Consider the following 13027-nt stretch of genomic DNA (forward strand, 5'->3'; position numbering starts at 1 on the left):
GGGCATGCAAATGATTCAGAATACTAATGTGCATATGCTAATGAGGCTGTCACGACTCGTAGCCCGTGTGCGCGAGCGCTGTTGCGCCCGCTCGGCCCCGCCGCGGGACGCCGGGCTCTGGGCCCTGCCTGGAGACGTGCGCACGGTGACCTGCCGGCCCTGCCTGGAGACGTGCGCACGGTGACCTGCCGGCCCTGCCTGGAGACGTGCGCACGGTGACCCAGCGGACAGGAAGGCCGGGCCTGCGGCAGACGGACCCCTGGCAATGCCCGCTCCCTGCCGGCCCCGCAGGCTGCCGCCATTGTCCGCCGGCTCCGCTCGGCGCCGCCGCGTCTCTAGGCAACGGCGTGCGCCTCGCTCTGGCGGCGCGGTGACGTCACCGCATCGCGAGAGCTCATCCCCCCAAGCCGCCCCGCGAGCTGCCGCCCCGCCTCTTTGCGCCGGTGCCGCACCATGGGTGAGTGAAGGAGCTCGGGGGCTGCCGCCATCCGCCGCCATCCGCCCGCTGCGCCACCGCATCCGCCCCGCTCCCCCACCGGGTGGCAAGCGGGGGCTACCGCCGGCCTGCGCCGTTCGCCATCGGCGGCGGCTGCGGTAGTGCCGAGCCGCTGACGGGGGGAGGGTGAGCGGGCCCAACATGGCGGCTGCTGGATGATGAGGGTAGGCGGCCTCTTCTCGGTGCGCCTTAATTTCCTGCAGATCCCGAGCGCTGGGATCGCTCCCGGTGTCTGCCGCAGATGAGCAGATGCGGGTGAGGTGGAACAGCGTTCAGCGGACCCATCAGGAGGGGTGCGGGGTGGCGTTGTGGAGCGCTGCGCACGTTGGCAGCTTGGGCCCTTGCGGGAGGTGGCGTGTTCTGCAGAGATGGTCCCCGCTGGGGACCCGGCAGGCTGAGTTGATTTGGGGTGTCTCTCGTAGGGGCTCAGCGGACAGGTGGGATGGGGGTCCACCACATCCTTCCAGTAGCGTAGGATGATTGCTGTAGTGTGCCTGTCAGATCGGCATCGGGCGCTTCCCAGAGAGCGCCCAGCACGCGAGGTACGTTGGGAGGCAGCTTCCCAAAGAGAGCACGGAACAGGGGGTCTGTCTGCTTTGTACAGCTCTGCTGGAAGGGATGTGCTCGGGGCAGGTCTGAGTATCAATGATGAAGCTTCTCTAACTGCTGCATAAGGCTGAGTGCACTGTGCGGATACCAACCTTGGAGAGCTGAGGACTCAGAACCGCGCCCTGCTGCTGCAGCCGGCTGGGCTCGTGGCACCCTCTGACCACGCTGCTCTCCATGCAGGTATCTCCCGGGACAACTGGCACAAGCGTCGCAAGACTGGGGGCAAGAGGAAGCCCTACCATAAGAAGAGGAAGTATGAGTTGGGGAGGCCTCCCGCCAACACTAAGGTGAGTGATTGGGCAGAGTTGGTCAGAATCATGTTTTCCAACTCGAGTTGCTGCTTCTGTGCTATTAGAGGTTTAAATTCCTGCTGTTTGGTGTGGGGTTGAATATCTGACCATCCTTCTCTAAAGGGTGGTATTTTCCTCTGTTCCGATGGAAAGCAGCAATGCATTTTTGCAGTAAGAGGCAATTGGAGTGATGAAGCTTTCACCTTAGGTAGATGCAACAGACCGTTCTGGTCATTTACTGCATGTGCCGATGCTGGGGTTTGTCATAGTTACACTGACCACATTGCCTCGGAGGTTAGGGCTGTGCTGGGCTCCTGTGGGGGCCGTGCAGTGTCCAGTGCCAGCAGCAGCCCGGTGTTTGTGTCTCACTGCAGATCGGCCCACGCCGGATTCATACCGTGAGGGTTCGTGGGGGAAATAAGAAGTACCGAGCCCTTCGCTTGGACGTCGGCAACTTCTCCTGGGGGTCAGAGTGTAAGTATGTGCTGAGCCTGCTGCGTGCAAGGGAAACCTGTGCTGGTCTGGGGCACTGCTGCACAGTGGAAGGATGCGAGCATGGATTTGTGGGCTTGGATCGAACACCCTGGAGCTGGCAGCTGAAGCAGCGTGCATGGTGATGATGATAACTTTGACCTTATGTGGCCTTAGCGGGACTTGGATTTCCACTAAGTTCACAGTGATAGGAGTGTCATAGTTACACTGAATGACATGCTTACCTTAACTTTTTATGGGGGAGGCAGACTAAAAAGGGGCTAAAATCCTATATGAGTAGTTCTTCAGAAACACAAGTTTTGTTCATCAGTGAATGGGGTTACTGAAAGTTAAGTGATGTTGAGCAACAGAGAAAGGCTCTGAGGATGCTTGTGAGAGGGCCTGACCCTAGGACAGTGTCACATTAGCATGTGCAATTTCATATTTCTGCTTTGCTAAGCAAAAGTAAGAAGCCCAAAAGCAAGAGGGGGATTCTGTCATATTTCCCCTGAGCAAGGTGGGTTTTCTTTGCTTTACAAGCTGACAACAAGTATCACTTGAGCCTGGGCCCAGTCCTGAGCAGGATGGTAAAACAGCAGTAAGGAGAGTGGTGGGTTAGTGACCTGCATGGTGTGAGGGCACAGGACATGCTTTCAGTTACCTCAGAGCATTGTCTGTGCAGTGAAAAGTGTCATTACAGTCAGTATTGCACATGTGAAGAGGCTGAGTGTGCCTTGCAACATGGACAAGGTATGTGAGTGAAGGGTGAAAAGCCACCTTGTGCAGGATCTTTGTATGTATGGGGGCTGTTTTCAGGGCAGGTGACTGCTGAACAGTCAAATCTAGTAACTAAGGCTGCATGCTTCAGGGGGGTCTTGGAAGGGTGAAAACACCAGCTTCCCTTATCAGTTTACTCACAGACCCTCATCCTATAGAAATGGTTTATGAAATGTATTTCAGGGCAGTCCCACTCAGTGTGGCTTAATTCAGTGATTCTAGCAAGTGCATACAGCATTGAGCCCTGTGTGCAGTGCTAGTTGGCATCTGCTGATCTTGCTAGGCTGGAAAGTTATTTTCTAGGGTTGCTTAGATACTTTGGAGTTGAGTTCCAACTCAACTGGTTTTTCATATAGAAGGGATTTAATTTCCAGATGTAGATTTCTGTCCTAACAACAGAAAGTTTGACAAAGTATGAAAAATAGATGCATCTTCTAGTTAAATTTAATTCAATGCCAGGCAGTCTGGAAGATACTGGGTGGGGTGTTGGGTGCCAAGTTATTTAAAAGGCTTGTGTGAGATGCTGTGAGCTGCACACTCAGCTGTCTGATCCCTGTAGGTCTGAACTCATGCTCTTCTCTTGAAAGGCTGCACTCGCAAGACCAGAATTATTGATGTTGTGTACAACGCTTCCAACAACGAGCTGGTGCGGACCAAGACCCTGGTGAAGAACTGCATCGTGCTCATTGACAGCACCCCGTACCGGCAGTGGTACGAGGCCCACTATGCCCTGCCCCTCGGACGCAAGAAGGGCGCCAAACTGGTACGCCTGGGGTTGTCCTTTTGGCTCCTGGCAGAGCAGTCTGCCCTGCCAGAGGCAGTTGCCCATCCTGAACAGAGAGTGCCTGCCAGGGACAGGGTTGGGTACCCAGCATTGCTTATCTGAGTTGTGTCCCCATAGGTTCTCAGGATAAGTCTGGCTCTCTCAGTGGAGTGCTCGGTAGGAGCTCACCCAGAAGCTCTCACCCATTTGTGCACAAGGACCTGCCTGTCAAAATTTTTGTCTTCTAATGATGATACCTTTGTCCAGTTCTGCTACTGAAGGGAGAGCGATGACAATTTAGGATGCTGAGGAAGACTTTGTAGGTTGGGTTCTTGTGCTGGGCAGTGATTGCTCTGGTGAGAAGCTTGGGGATTGCTCATTGAACTTCAGCATGTTAAGTGTCTTGAAACTACACTGAGCCATTAATCTGAGAATCAAACCCTGGACTGCTAGAAGGTATTTAAAACCCCACATGTAGCATTCAGATTAATTATTGCATTAAAAGCAAAGCAGCTCTTGTTTGGGTGCTGTGTAATGCAGAAGCAGGGGGAGAGCTTGTCTGCCTGGACTTGCACCACACCCAAGTGCTTTCATTTTTTCTGCAGAGGGAAAGAGTATTCACTGCTTTTTGTAGGAGGAGTGATTCAGGGAAACCTTTGCATTTTCATTGACTTGAGAACAGCCTTCCCTAGGGCAATGTGCTCAGTTGTCAGCAGTGACTCTGGTTAGCAGTGTTGCATTTCTTGGTCTCAAAAGTGAAATGCAGGACCTGGTTCTGTGAGATCAAAGTGTTTGTACCTTAGCCAGGTATGACTTTGAAAACAGTACAGTGTTGAGAATACAAGGGCTTCCTTCATGGTAGTGGAAAACACCTGTGTTAGTGAAAGTGGCCATTTGTTAAGCATTTTTTTGTGCTTTTGGTCTTGGGTTTAGACTCCTGAAGAGGAGGAAATACTGAACAAGAAGCGTTCAAAGAAGATCCAGAAAAAATATGATGAGCGAAAGAAGAATGCCAAGATAGCAAGTATTCTTGAGGAGCAGTTCCAGCAAGGAAAGCTACTTGGTGAGTCCCTGGCAGCAGTTAATGTAACTTGCTCTTTCATTTTCTCCAGAGATACCCCACTTGTGGGCAGGATGGGGAAGTCTGGCTAGCCAGGCTTCTGCAGTTGATTATTCCTGTTGGGGCTTTGGGAAAGAAAGGGGCTCAAGACTAGCAAAATGAGCAAGTGTGTCAGAAAAATGTGCCTCAGGCATCTGAGAGCTTTGATGTTTCAAGCTCTGGCAAACAGTTGAGTGTTCTGAAGTCTTCTGGTGATGAGACCTTTGTCCAGTTCTGCTACTGAACCCGAGCGATGACAGTTTGGAGATCTGAGGAGGACTTCATTAGGGACTGCAGCTTCCAGAGCACGGTACCTCCACGCTGGTGACTCAGTTACTGATGAGCTGCTCGTCCGTGCTGCTGCAGAGAGGCTGCGTGCAGTGTCTGTTCTCTGGTGTGTGCACTGGGGTGGGGAATTGCCAGACTTTAACTGGATGACTTCTCCTTGCAGCCTGCATTGCCTCCAGACCCGGACAGTGTGGCCGAGCCGATGGCTACGTGTTGGAAGGCAAGGAATTAGAGTTCTACTTGAGGAAGATCAAGGCCAGAAAAGGCAAATGAATAAAAACTACTGTGCTAAGAGAACGAATAAACCACGAGTCTTCTACCGTAACAGGTTGTGTGCTCATTTGCGTGTGCAGTATGGAGAGGGCTTCTGTAGCTCCACCTGCCTTGTAAAATGTGAAGGAAGATGGAACTCTAGAAATCCCTGCACCCTTTAACATCTTCAGGCAAAACTTGAGCCTGCATGTGCTCAATTAAAACATCTCCGTGGGTTCTAAGTGACTTGCAGGACCCAAGTGTGTGTGGAAAAGAGCTGTCAGATTGGGCAGAAGCGGGGAATGTCCAATATTGGAAACTTGTGAGCAGGAGGTAGGTGCAAATGTGCACCCCCATTAAAAGTTCTGCGTTCCTTGGAGCAAGTCTGGCTGAAAACTTGGCTACTACACCTTCAGCCTCTGCAGCTGGTAACTCGTGCCTCTCTGCCTTCACATTACATGAGCTCCCATCCCCTGGTTCAAGCCAGCAGCCCCGTTTGGTGTTTCCTGCCTGGTTGTACAGTTCCCTGCAGGATCCAGTATCTTTAACCAAACTAGGTGGCACTGCTCAGTGACCAGCTGGTCTTTCCCTGACCTCCTTGGTCTCATTCCAGTGCAAGATCAATTCCTTCTAGCAGAAGGGCCAGGCTCTCATCATGGTCTGTCCCTTTCGAAAGCTGGATACAAACTCCAGCTTTGTGCCCTGCCACTTGTGGTGGAATTGGAAAGCTGTGGTGAACAAAAGTTTTTCTGGTTGTTTTGGTGATATCTTTCCTAGAGGCTCCTGTCCTTAAATCTGAAAATAGTTGCTCTTTGTGCAGATATTGGGGGAAGTCAGGAGCCCATCTGAGCTGGTCCTGTGCCATAGGGCAGGCCAGGCTAGCACATCTCGTGCCTGTCAGGTAAACACACTGCACACTTCATCCCATTTGTGTTTTTTCACAAAAGCCAATTTATCCACTGGATCACTGGTGCAAATCAGGCCTCCTGCAGCCCCAGTACCTCAATTATTAGCTCTGAACTGAAGGGAGATGGCCCATGATCATCTCACCCTGAGGAGAGTTGTGGCAAGACCCAAGTCTCATGCTTCAAAAATGCAACTCCGTCCCCCCAAATAGTTTTGGGGGGAGGGGCTTAATTTTTTTTCCTGTGACGCTGTGCCATGTTTGCCAAGTGTAAGAGCAGGAGGTGCCCTGGGGAGTGTGGGTTCATGCTGTGCTGCTGGCAGGGAGGTGAGGTGAGTCAGTGCCAGAGCTGAGCGTCGCAGAGTGCTGCCTGTTCTGATGCCCGCGGCAGCACGCTGTGCCACAGGTGTGCACTGGCAGTCCCTCAGACTGGGGCAGTGCTTGTGGGCACTGTGAGCAGAGCTGAGCCCAGCTGCGTGCCCCTGCAGTCCAGGAGTCCCTGGCAGTGGGACCCGGGCTGGGTGGGATGTTTTCACAAGCACATTCCTTCTCCATAGTGATCCGGTGTAAACTTTCCCTGCTCTCCAGCAACGCCTGCTTTGCAGAGAGGTGGAGCGGAGGCGATAAGCGCCCTTGGCAGGGCTGTGTCACGGCTGCTTCCTCTGAGTGTGTTTCTTCTCTCCCGTCATCCTCCAGAGAGTGCAAACAGCATTCAGGGTGTTTCTGGGGATCTTTGTACAGGTGGAGAAACTCAGGCTTTATGGAGCAAATGCCGTCTTGGTGTCACAGCAGAATTATAAACCGATGAACAAGATTATGGCTCCTCAGTGTGTGCTGTTTACAAAGTTACTACTCTGAGAAACAGCTGCCAAGGGCAACTGCCCGTAGGAAGGAAAGCGGCACCTGGAGATGTGACATGGGAACAGCGCAGTGGCAGCTGGCCAGGGTGTGTGGCACTTCGCTCCCAAAGCGGTGCAGGCTGTGCAATGCACAGCCCTATGGATAGTGCAGGGGTTTACCTGCCTGGGAGTGATGGGCAGCGGCTGGGGTTAAGCACAGATTGAGCCTGGCTAGACCAGCAGTGCAAAAGCCTAGGCTGAGGACCTTACCCACTTCTGAGAGGTGGAGGGTCTGAATTTTAAAAAGAGTTGCTTTCATAGGATGATCAGCTGCAGCATAAGCCAGGTGTAGTCACTTGTTTAGTGTCCCGCTCCTTGCTGTTGAGTGGCTCTCAGCTCCACACAGCATTAACTTTGGGGTATTTTTACAGGACATGATCCATCCCAGGAAATGACCTTGTGGTTACACTTCAATAGGTCCAGCAGTGACCTGGAAGGCAGTGGAGAAGCAGGGCTGGCTTGTTGAAGGAATTTGGGAGCTTTAAAGGAAGGGGGGCTTGCAGGAAAGGGAACTTTTTAACTAATATAGGGAAAACATGTGTCTGAGTGTGCCAGGGCTGTCACAGACAAGAACAGGGAACACTGGGTTTGGTCACACCCTGCCACCTGTCAGAGATTGAGATTTGGGCAGGGGCTGCAGGTACCAGAGCAAGGGCTGGATAAGACCCAGTGGGATCATTTGGGTCACTCCCTTTGCATCAGCTGTGGCATCTGAATTTATGCTTCATGAGAAGGAGGGAAAGGACAGGATGTTAAATCTATCCCAGCAGCCCTGGGAATGGAATCCCAGGGTACATGAGCAGAGGGGGCACCCATGGAAGGGCTGTGGGCATTTCTGGAGCACAGGTGAAAAATGCAGCTGTTGTTAGCCTAGTCGAAATCTGCAGCCCCTGGAGACAGCTGCTAACCCTGCCTGTCCTGCCTTTGCCCTGTGACAGCTTCTGGTCCCTCTGTCCCTGTGGGGATGTGGTGGTGGCATGAGCCAGGGTACGCTGTAGTACTTGGCAGAGAGTGATGGAGGGATATTAAAAGACTGGGATACTTTCCCAGGGTCCAGGAGGGAGCAGGGAAGGAAGAAGTCCAGCTGGATATAAAACAGGGGGAAACATCCATGAGTGGCAAGAGACATGAAGGGAAATCATCCCATCCTTGTCCCCAGGCCATGTGGGGCTGGGACTGAGCATTGCTAGGGCTGAGCAGTCCCACCATGGGCTGCTGGAAGCCCTACAGCACTGCAGGAAACGCCACTTCCTTTGCCGGCCGGAGCACCGCGTCCTGCCCTGCCCAGCTCCCTCCCTTCCTGCCTGGGCACCAGGCCCAGCACGGCTGCAGAGCAGACAGGGTGGCCAATGCAGCTTCCAGCCTGGAGAATGTCCCCCTGGGCAGGAGGACAAAGATGTCCTCCCCCTCATCTGCAGAGAAGGATTGGAGCACCATGGGTGAGACTTGCTGGGGGTGCCTGTACTGGGCAGTGATTTACAGCCTTTGCCCTGCTCCCAGGAGCCCCACAAATTCTTGCTTTGTTCAGGATCTGTGGCATTTACAGCAGGCTGACACCTTCCCCACCCCTGTTGTAAATCCTGATACAATCCAAAGGCTCTGCTGGCATTTAGCCAGTGCCCAGCTCTGCTCTGCCAGAGCGACAGAGGCTCCAGGGATGCTGAGCAAGACCCTCACTGGGCCATCACCCAGGGCATGGGAGGGTGGATGGGGTAGGAGTGAAGTCCACCATCCCTGCACTCCCCACATCCCACTTGTTGGCTCCCCACTACCCCAAAGCACAAAGGGATGGAGCCACACTGCCAGGAGTAAAATGATATATTTCTTACTGAGAGCTGGATCCTACAGGGCTGTCTGCAAGGGGCCACCTCTGATGCCGCCCTGTTTGTGTGTGCACTTCACACACACACGCCATGAAGCAGCACATGTGCATTGACTGTCTCAAGTCCCTGTGCCACTGTGGGGTGGGCAGCAGGCAGAGCCACCACAGGCTTCCCCTGCCAGGCCCGGGGCACCCCGTCCAAATGAAACACTCCCTGCAGACCACACAGGCAGGGCCAGCCCTGTTTCATGTCTCCAGACCGTGTTCCCTGCAGGTTGGAGAGCAGCAGGTCTGTGCCAGGCACCATCTGGCTCCAACAAGAGAGAAAGCTCTGGTCAGTGGGTCTGGCACTCACAGCATCATCACTTGATCCCCAAAACCAGCCCCCACCTTCCCTCCACGTCCTTCCTCAGGCACCACCAGCCTGTGGTAGGGTTCCCAGAGCCTGAAGCACCCTTGCAGCCTTGCCCAGCTGCAGCACATGGCAAGCGAGGGTTCACACAGCAGCACAGGGGAAGGGATGGGTATTTGGGGGTGCAGCTTTGCAAACAGCCACTGTCAGCTATGGCAGGACAACTCATGCCTCTCCTGCTCTGGTGGCTTTCACTGCTGCCCAGTCCCTGCCATCCAGCTGTGTGTCCAGACACAGCCCAAGTCCTGGCATCAGTGCAGGTCAATGGTCTCATACTCCAGGTTGTCTGAGTCCTCCAGCTCGATACCAGGTACCAGGTTGTAATAGCTGGTTGTCTGACTCATGTAGATCTTCTCCCGGTCAGCAGAGTCCTTCAGGACTTCACTCACACTCACGGTGTCCACCTCTGGCTCACTGCCCAGCTCCTCTGCCCTTGGTGCTGGGGTGCCCAGCTGCCCTTCATGGGATGGCACCTGGGGACTGCTGGGGGATCCCACCTGGATCTCCACCTCCTCATAGAGGTCTCTGCCACTCTCCAGTGGATCCACAAAGGGCTGGAGCACGACCTGTTTCCCCAGCAGCACTTTCTTCTCAGTCTTGGAGGGAGCAGCAGGCAGCTCGTAGGGGATGTAGTGGTGGGGCTCTGCAGACACTGGCACATTGCTCCTCTCTGCCATGGCTCGCTGGCTCTGGGACCTGCTCTGGAGGCTGTAGTTGGTCTTTTTCTTCTGCCGGCAGAAGCACCAAGTGACGCTGGTGAGGATGAGGAGAAGGGGCAGGCAGATGAAGAGGGCGGTGAGGCCGTGCGAGCGGCACAGCTCATCCCGGGGGATGCTCTGGAGGCCCACGCCGTGGTAGTGCTCTGGTGTGTGGCAGATAACCTCGGCAGCCTGGCTGGACCAACCCTCCAGGTTGGTTAGCAAAGCACAGCTGCAGTCCCAGCTGTTGTTGGAGAGCTGAAGCTGGAGCAGAGATGGCTTCAGGAGGCTGGCAGGAAGAAAGGTGAGGGCATTGAAGCCCAGGTAGACCTCCTGGACCTGGGAAGATGCCTTCAGGAAGGACCTGGGTAGCTCCTGAAGCTGGTTGCTGTCCAGATAAAGAACCCTCAAATTAGGGGCATTTTCTAGAAAGCTTCCAGGGAGACTTTCCAACAGGTTGTGGCTTAAGTGTAAGATTTCCAAGGCAGGAGGGACTCCCTGTGCGTTGCTGATGGCCGTGATGCTGCAGTGGGAGAGGTAGAGCTCCCGCAGCCCCTGCACCCCCACCAGTGCTCCCCAGTCTAGCTGGGTGATGTTGGAGCTGGTGAAGTTGAGGCAGCAGCTCTCAGGGAGCGGAGCCTCCCGGAAAGCCTGGTAGTCCATGGGCTCCGAGCAGTTGCAGATGGGCGGTGCTGGGTCAAGGGCAAGGCCGGCAGCGAGCAGGAGGCAGCCCCAGAGGGACACGGTGCCCAGCCCGGCGCCTGCGGGGAGAGCAGAGGGGACGTGACTCCCTGTGCCACCTGCCCTCCCTGTGCCACCTGCCCTCCCGCTCCCTTTCTCCAGTGGGGAAAGTGAACCCCACCTCTCCCCCCACCACGGAAGGAGCCGCTCGCCGCAGATCCTCCCGGTCCGTCCTCCAGTGCCGCGGTCCCCCGCCAGCCCGGAGCTGCCTGTGCCGCGACGTCCCGCTGCCCCGGCCGGGTGCCCGCGGGCAGCGAGCGACCCCCGGAGCTGCGGCCGAGCCCGCCCTGCCCTGCCCGGCCTCACCTGCCGCCGCTCGCCCCATCCTCCGGGGCTGCTCCGCGTCCCGCCGCGCTCCCACCGGGCGCGGCCGCGGGCTCCGCCTCGCCGCGGGGCGGCCCCGCCACATCCCGGCCCGGCCCCGCCGCCGTCCGGCCCGGCCCATGGTCACCCTTCGGCCCCCGTGCCCCGTCCCCTTGCAGGGGTCCCGCCCGCCATGGACCCTCCAGCCGCCCTGTGCAGCGGTACCCCCAGCTCGACCCAGCTCCCCCGCACTCAATCAACCCGGGGTCCCCCCGTGTTCTGCCCCTCCTCCATAAGCCATAGTACCCATTCCTTCTCCATTCTTTCCCTCTCCATTCCCCAGAAGGAATGTCCCTTCCCAGCCTCTCCCGCTCCACCCCCTCTGCCCTGCCAGAAGCCCCGTGTCCCTCCAGTCCTGTCCGTACTCCATCATCGGCCCCCCACGCTCCTGGAGAAGAGCTGGGCTGGGCTCTGCTGAGTTTGTCTCTCTCCTGGCATGGGGAGAGGGCTCTGCCCGGCTGGGTGCAACTGCCAGCTCCACTGGGGAAAGGATGCAGAGTGCACATTCTTGCCCGATGGGGACGAAAAGGGCCAGCATCGTGCTCCATCGCTGGAACCCTTATAATTCCCTCCATCCCACACAAGACCCAGGCCGGTAAGGAGGAGCAGAGGCAGACATGAGCACTACATCCCTCAGAAAAGCAGTGCTGGAGAGGGGAGCTCTGTTTTCACACCCTGAAGGTGTATGTGTGCTCGCTACGGGGTGAATTGGGTAAACTGAGGCACGTGGCGTGTACCAACAGCTCTTTGCTTGGGTACCGGTGGAGGTGGGTAAGCTGGGACCTGGGCTGAGCCTGTGCAGTACTGTGGTGCCTTGTGCCCCAGTTCCTGGGGCGCCCTGGCCCCTGCTGCTGCTGGTTCTTCCTTCCCCAGCTCGCCCAGGGGGCCAACCAGCCTCTCCGTCCTCCTCCTTGGTGGCTGCAGCCCCATGCTCTGCAGAGCTGTGCTGAGGGATGGGAATGCCCCACTCCTGAGGGGGTCAGGGCTGTCACCCCAATCTTGGGCAGCTTGTCTGCACCCCGATGCTTGGCTGGTGTTGCTCTTGCAGCCCAGGCACTGCATGCAGGGCACACAGCAGGGCCTGCAGCTGCCCTGGGAAGGCAGCCCTGGTGCAGACGTGAGCTGGCAGCTGGGTTCAGCTCCCCTGCTCCTGATGTTGCTGAGCATCTCTGAATGCCACGAGGGTGGGGGGACCAGGCCAGGGCTGAGTATCATGGAGAACAGAGATCTCACAGCCTCTCTGGGCTCCTGTGATATTTTACCACATGCACAAGGGAAAAAAAGTTTCCTAATATCTAGATGGAATTTCCCTTGATGCAGCTTGCATTGCGTGCCTTTCATGATTTTATTGTACACATCCCCAAAGAGCCTGACTCCCTTTTCCTATAACTCCGCCTAACTAGCTGCAGGCAGTCAGGAGCTCACCCCAGAGCCTCCCCTTCCCCAGGCCCAACAGGCTGGTGCTCTTAAACCACAGCTCCTCCCACCGCCCCAGATCGGTGATGGGAAAACCCGTGACTGAGATGGGACCCCACAGGGGACCCCAGCTGCTGCCAGGCTCCATCCCTCTTGGAGAGGAGGTGCCTCAGCCTGGCAGGACGTGGGCTGTGGGGTCCACCCGTGCCCCTTGCCCAGGAACTCGCCCAGAGGCAGTGGGGAGCAGGAGCACAGCTGGCAGCTCGCGGTGCTCGCAGGTCCCCGCTGTCCCCCTGTCCCGGGACAGCCCCTGTCTGTCACATCATCCCCCACAGGTCCCCCGGGTGCTCCTGGGTGCCTCCGCCCACACTTTGCCTCCCGACGCTGACTCAGCTCCGGCAGCCCGGGGCTGGGGCCTCGGTCGGAAAACCTGTGACGGCACCGGCCCGGGGAGCCCCGGGGCCTGATGGAAACAGCAGCTTCCCTCGGGCAGAGCATCCCAGCCTGCTCCTGGGCCGTGTCTGCCGATGGGCACTGGGTTTGTGTGTGCTTCCCCTGCAAATGCTGGAAACGCATTAAAAAATCCAGTCAGATTCGTGTTGTTTCCTCTTTCTCTTCAGGCAGGTTTTGTGTTTTTCTGCTGAAAAAAAAGTGGAGTTAATTCGTCCCCAGTTCCCTAGAGTGAAAGGGGATGTGCTGGGAAGAACAGGGCTTTTGCCAGAGGTGC

General features: G+C 56.3%; 2 protein-coding genes and 5 non-coding genes across 7 annotated transcripts; 6 read left to right on the forward strand and 1 right to left on the reverse strand.

Moving 5' to 3' along the window:
* Window positions 1-348: 348 nt before the first annotated feature.
* Window positions 349-5118, forward strand: RPS8 (ribosomal protein S8). Its single transcript, XM_041483186.1, has 6 exons — window positions 349-457; window positions 1286-1392; window positions 1770-1869; window positions 3231-3406; window positions 4340-4469; window positions 4957-5118. The coding sequence occupies exons 1-6, from the start codon at window positions 454-456 to the stop codon at window positions 5064-5066; spliced, it is 627 nt and encodes a 208-aa protein (XP_041339120.1). The 5' UTR covers window positions 349-453; the 3' UTR covers window positions 5067-5118.
* LOC121362257 lies at window positions 1133-1217 on the forward strand. The gene has a single exon (XR_005956477.1). It is a non-coding gene; the product is annotated as a small nucleolar RNA SNORD55/SNORD39 (small nucleolar RNA).
* Window positions 1576-1679, forward strand: LOC121362260. Its single transcript, XR_005956480.1, has one exon. It is a non-coding gene; the product is annotated as a small nucleolar RNA SNORD46 (small nucleolar RNA).
* LOC121362258 lies at window positions 3648-3720 on the forward strand. The gene has a single exon (XR_005956478.1). It is a non-coding gene; the product is annotated as a small nucleolar RNA SNORD38 (small nucleolar RNA).
* Window positions 4712-4783, forward strand: LOC121362259. Its single transcript, XR_005956479.1, has one exon. It is a non-coding gene; the product is annotated as a small nucleolar RNA SNORD38 (small nucleolar RNA).
* Window positions 5119-5603: 485 nt separating the features above from the next.
* Window positions 5604-5733, forward strand: LOC121362261. The gene has a single exon (XR_005956481.1). It is a non-coding gene; the product is annotated as a small nucleolar RNA SNORA35 (small nucleolar RNA).
* A 2915-nt stretch (window positions 5734-8648) lies between these two features.
* LOC121362019 lies at window positions 8649-10896 on the reverse strand. The gene is made up of 2 exons (XM_041483187.1): window positions 10828-10896; window positions 8649-10541 (listed from the first exon to the last, which is right to left on the reverse strand). The coding sequence occupies exons 1-2, from the start codon at window positions 10844-10846 to the stop codon at window positions 9334-9336; spliced, it is 1227 nt and encodes a 408-aa protein (XP_041339121.1). The 5' UTR covers window positions 10847-10896; the 3' UTR covers window positions 8649-9333.
* Between the last annotated feature and the right edge of the window lie 2131 nt (window positions 10897-13027).

Source organism: Pyrgilauda ruficollis, unplaced genomic scaffold, assembly GCF_017590135.1.
Source record: "Pyrgilauda ruficollis isolate IOZ18807 unplaced genomic scaffold, ASM1759013v1 scaffold6, whole genome shotgun sequence".
Lineage (NCBI taxonomy): Eukaryota > Metazoa > Chordata > Aves > Passeriformes > Passeridae > Pyrgilauda > Pyrgilauda ruficollis.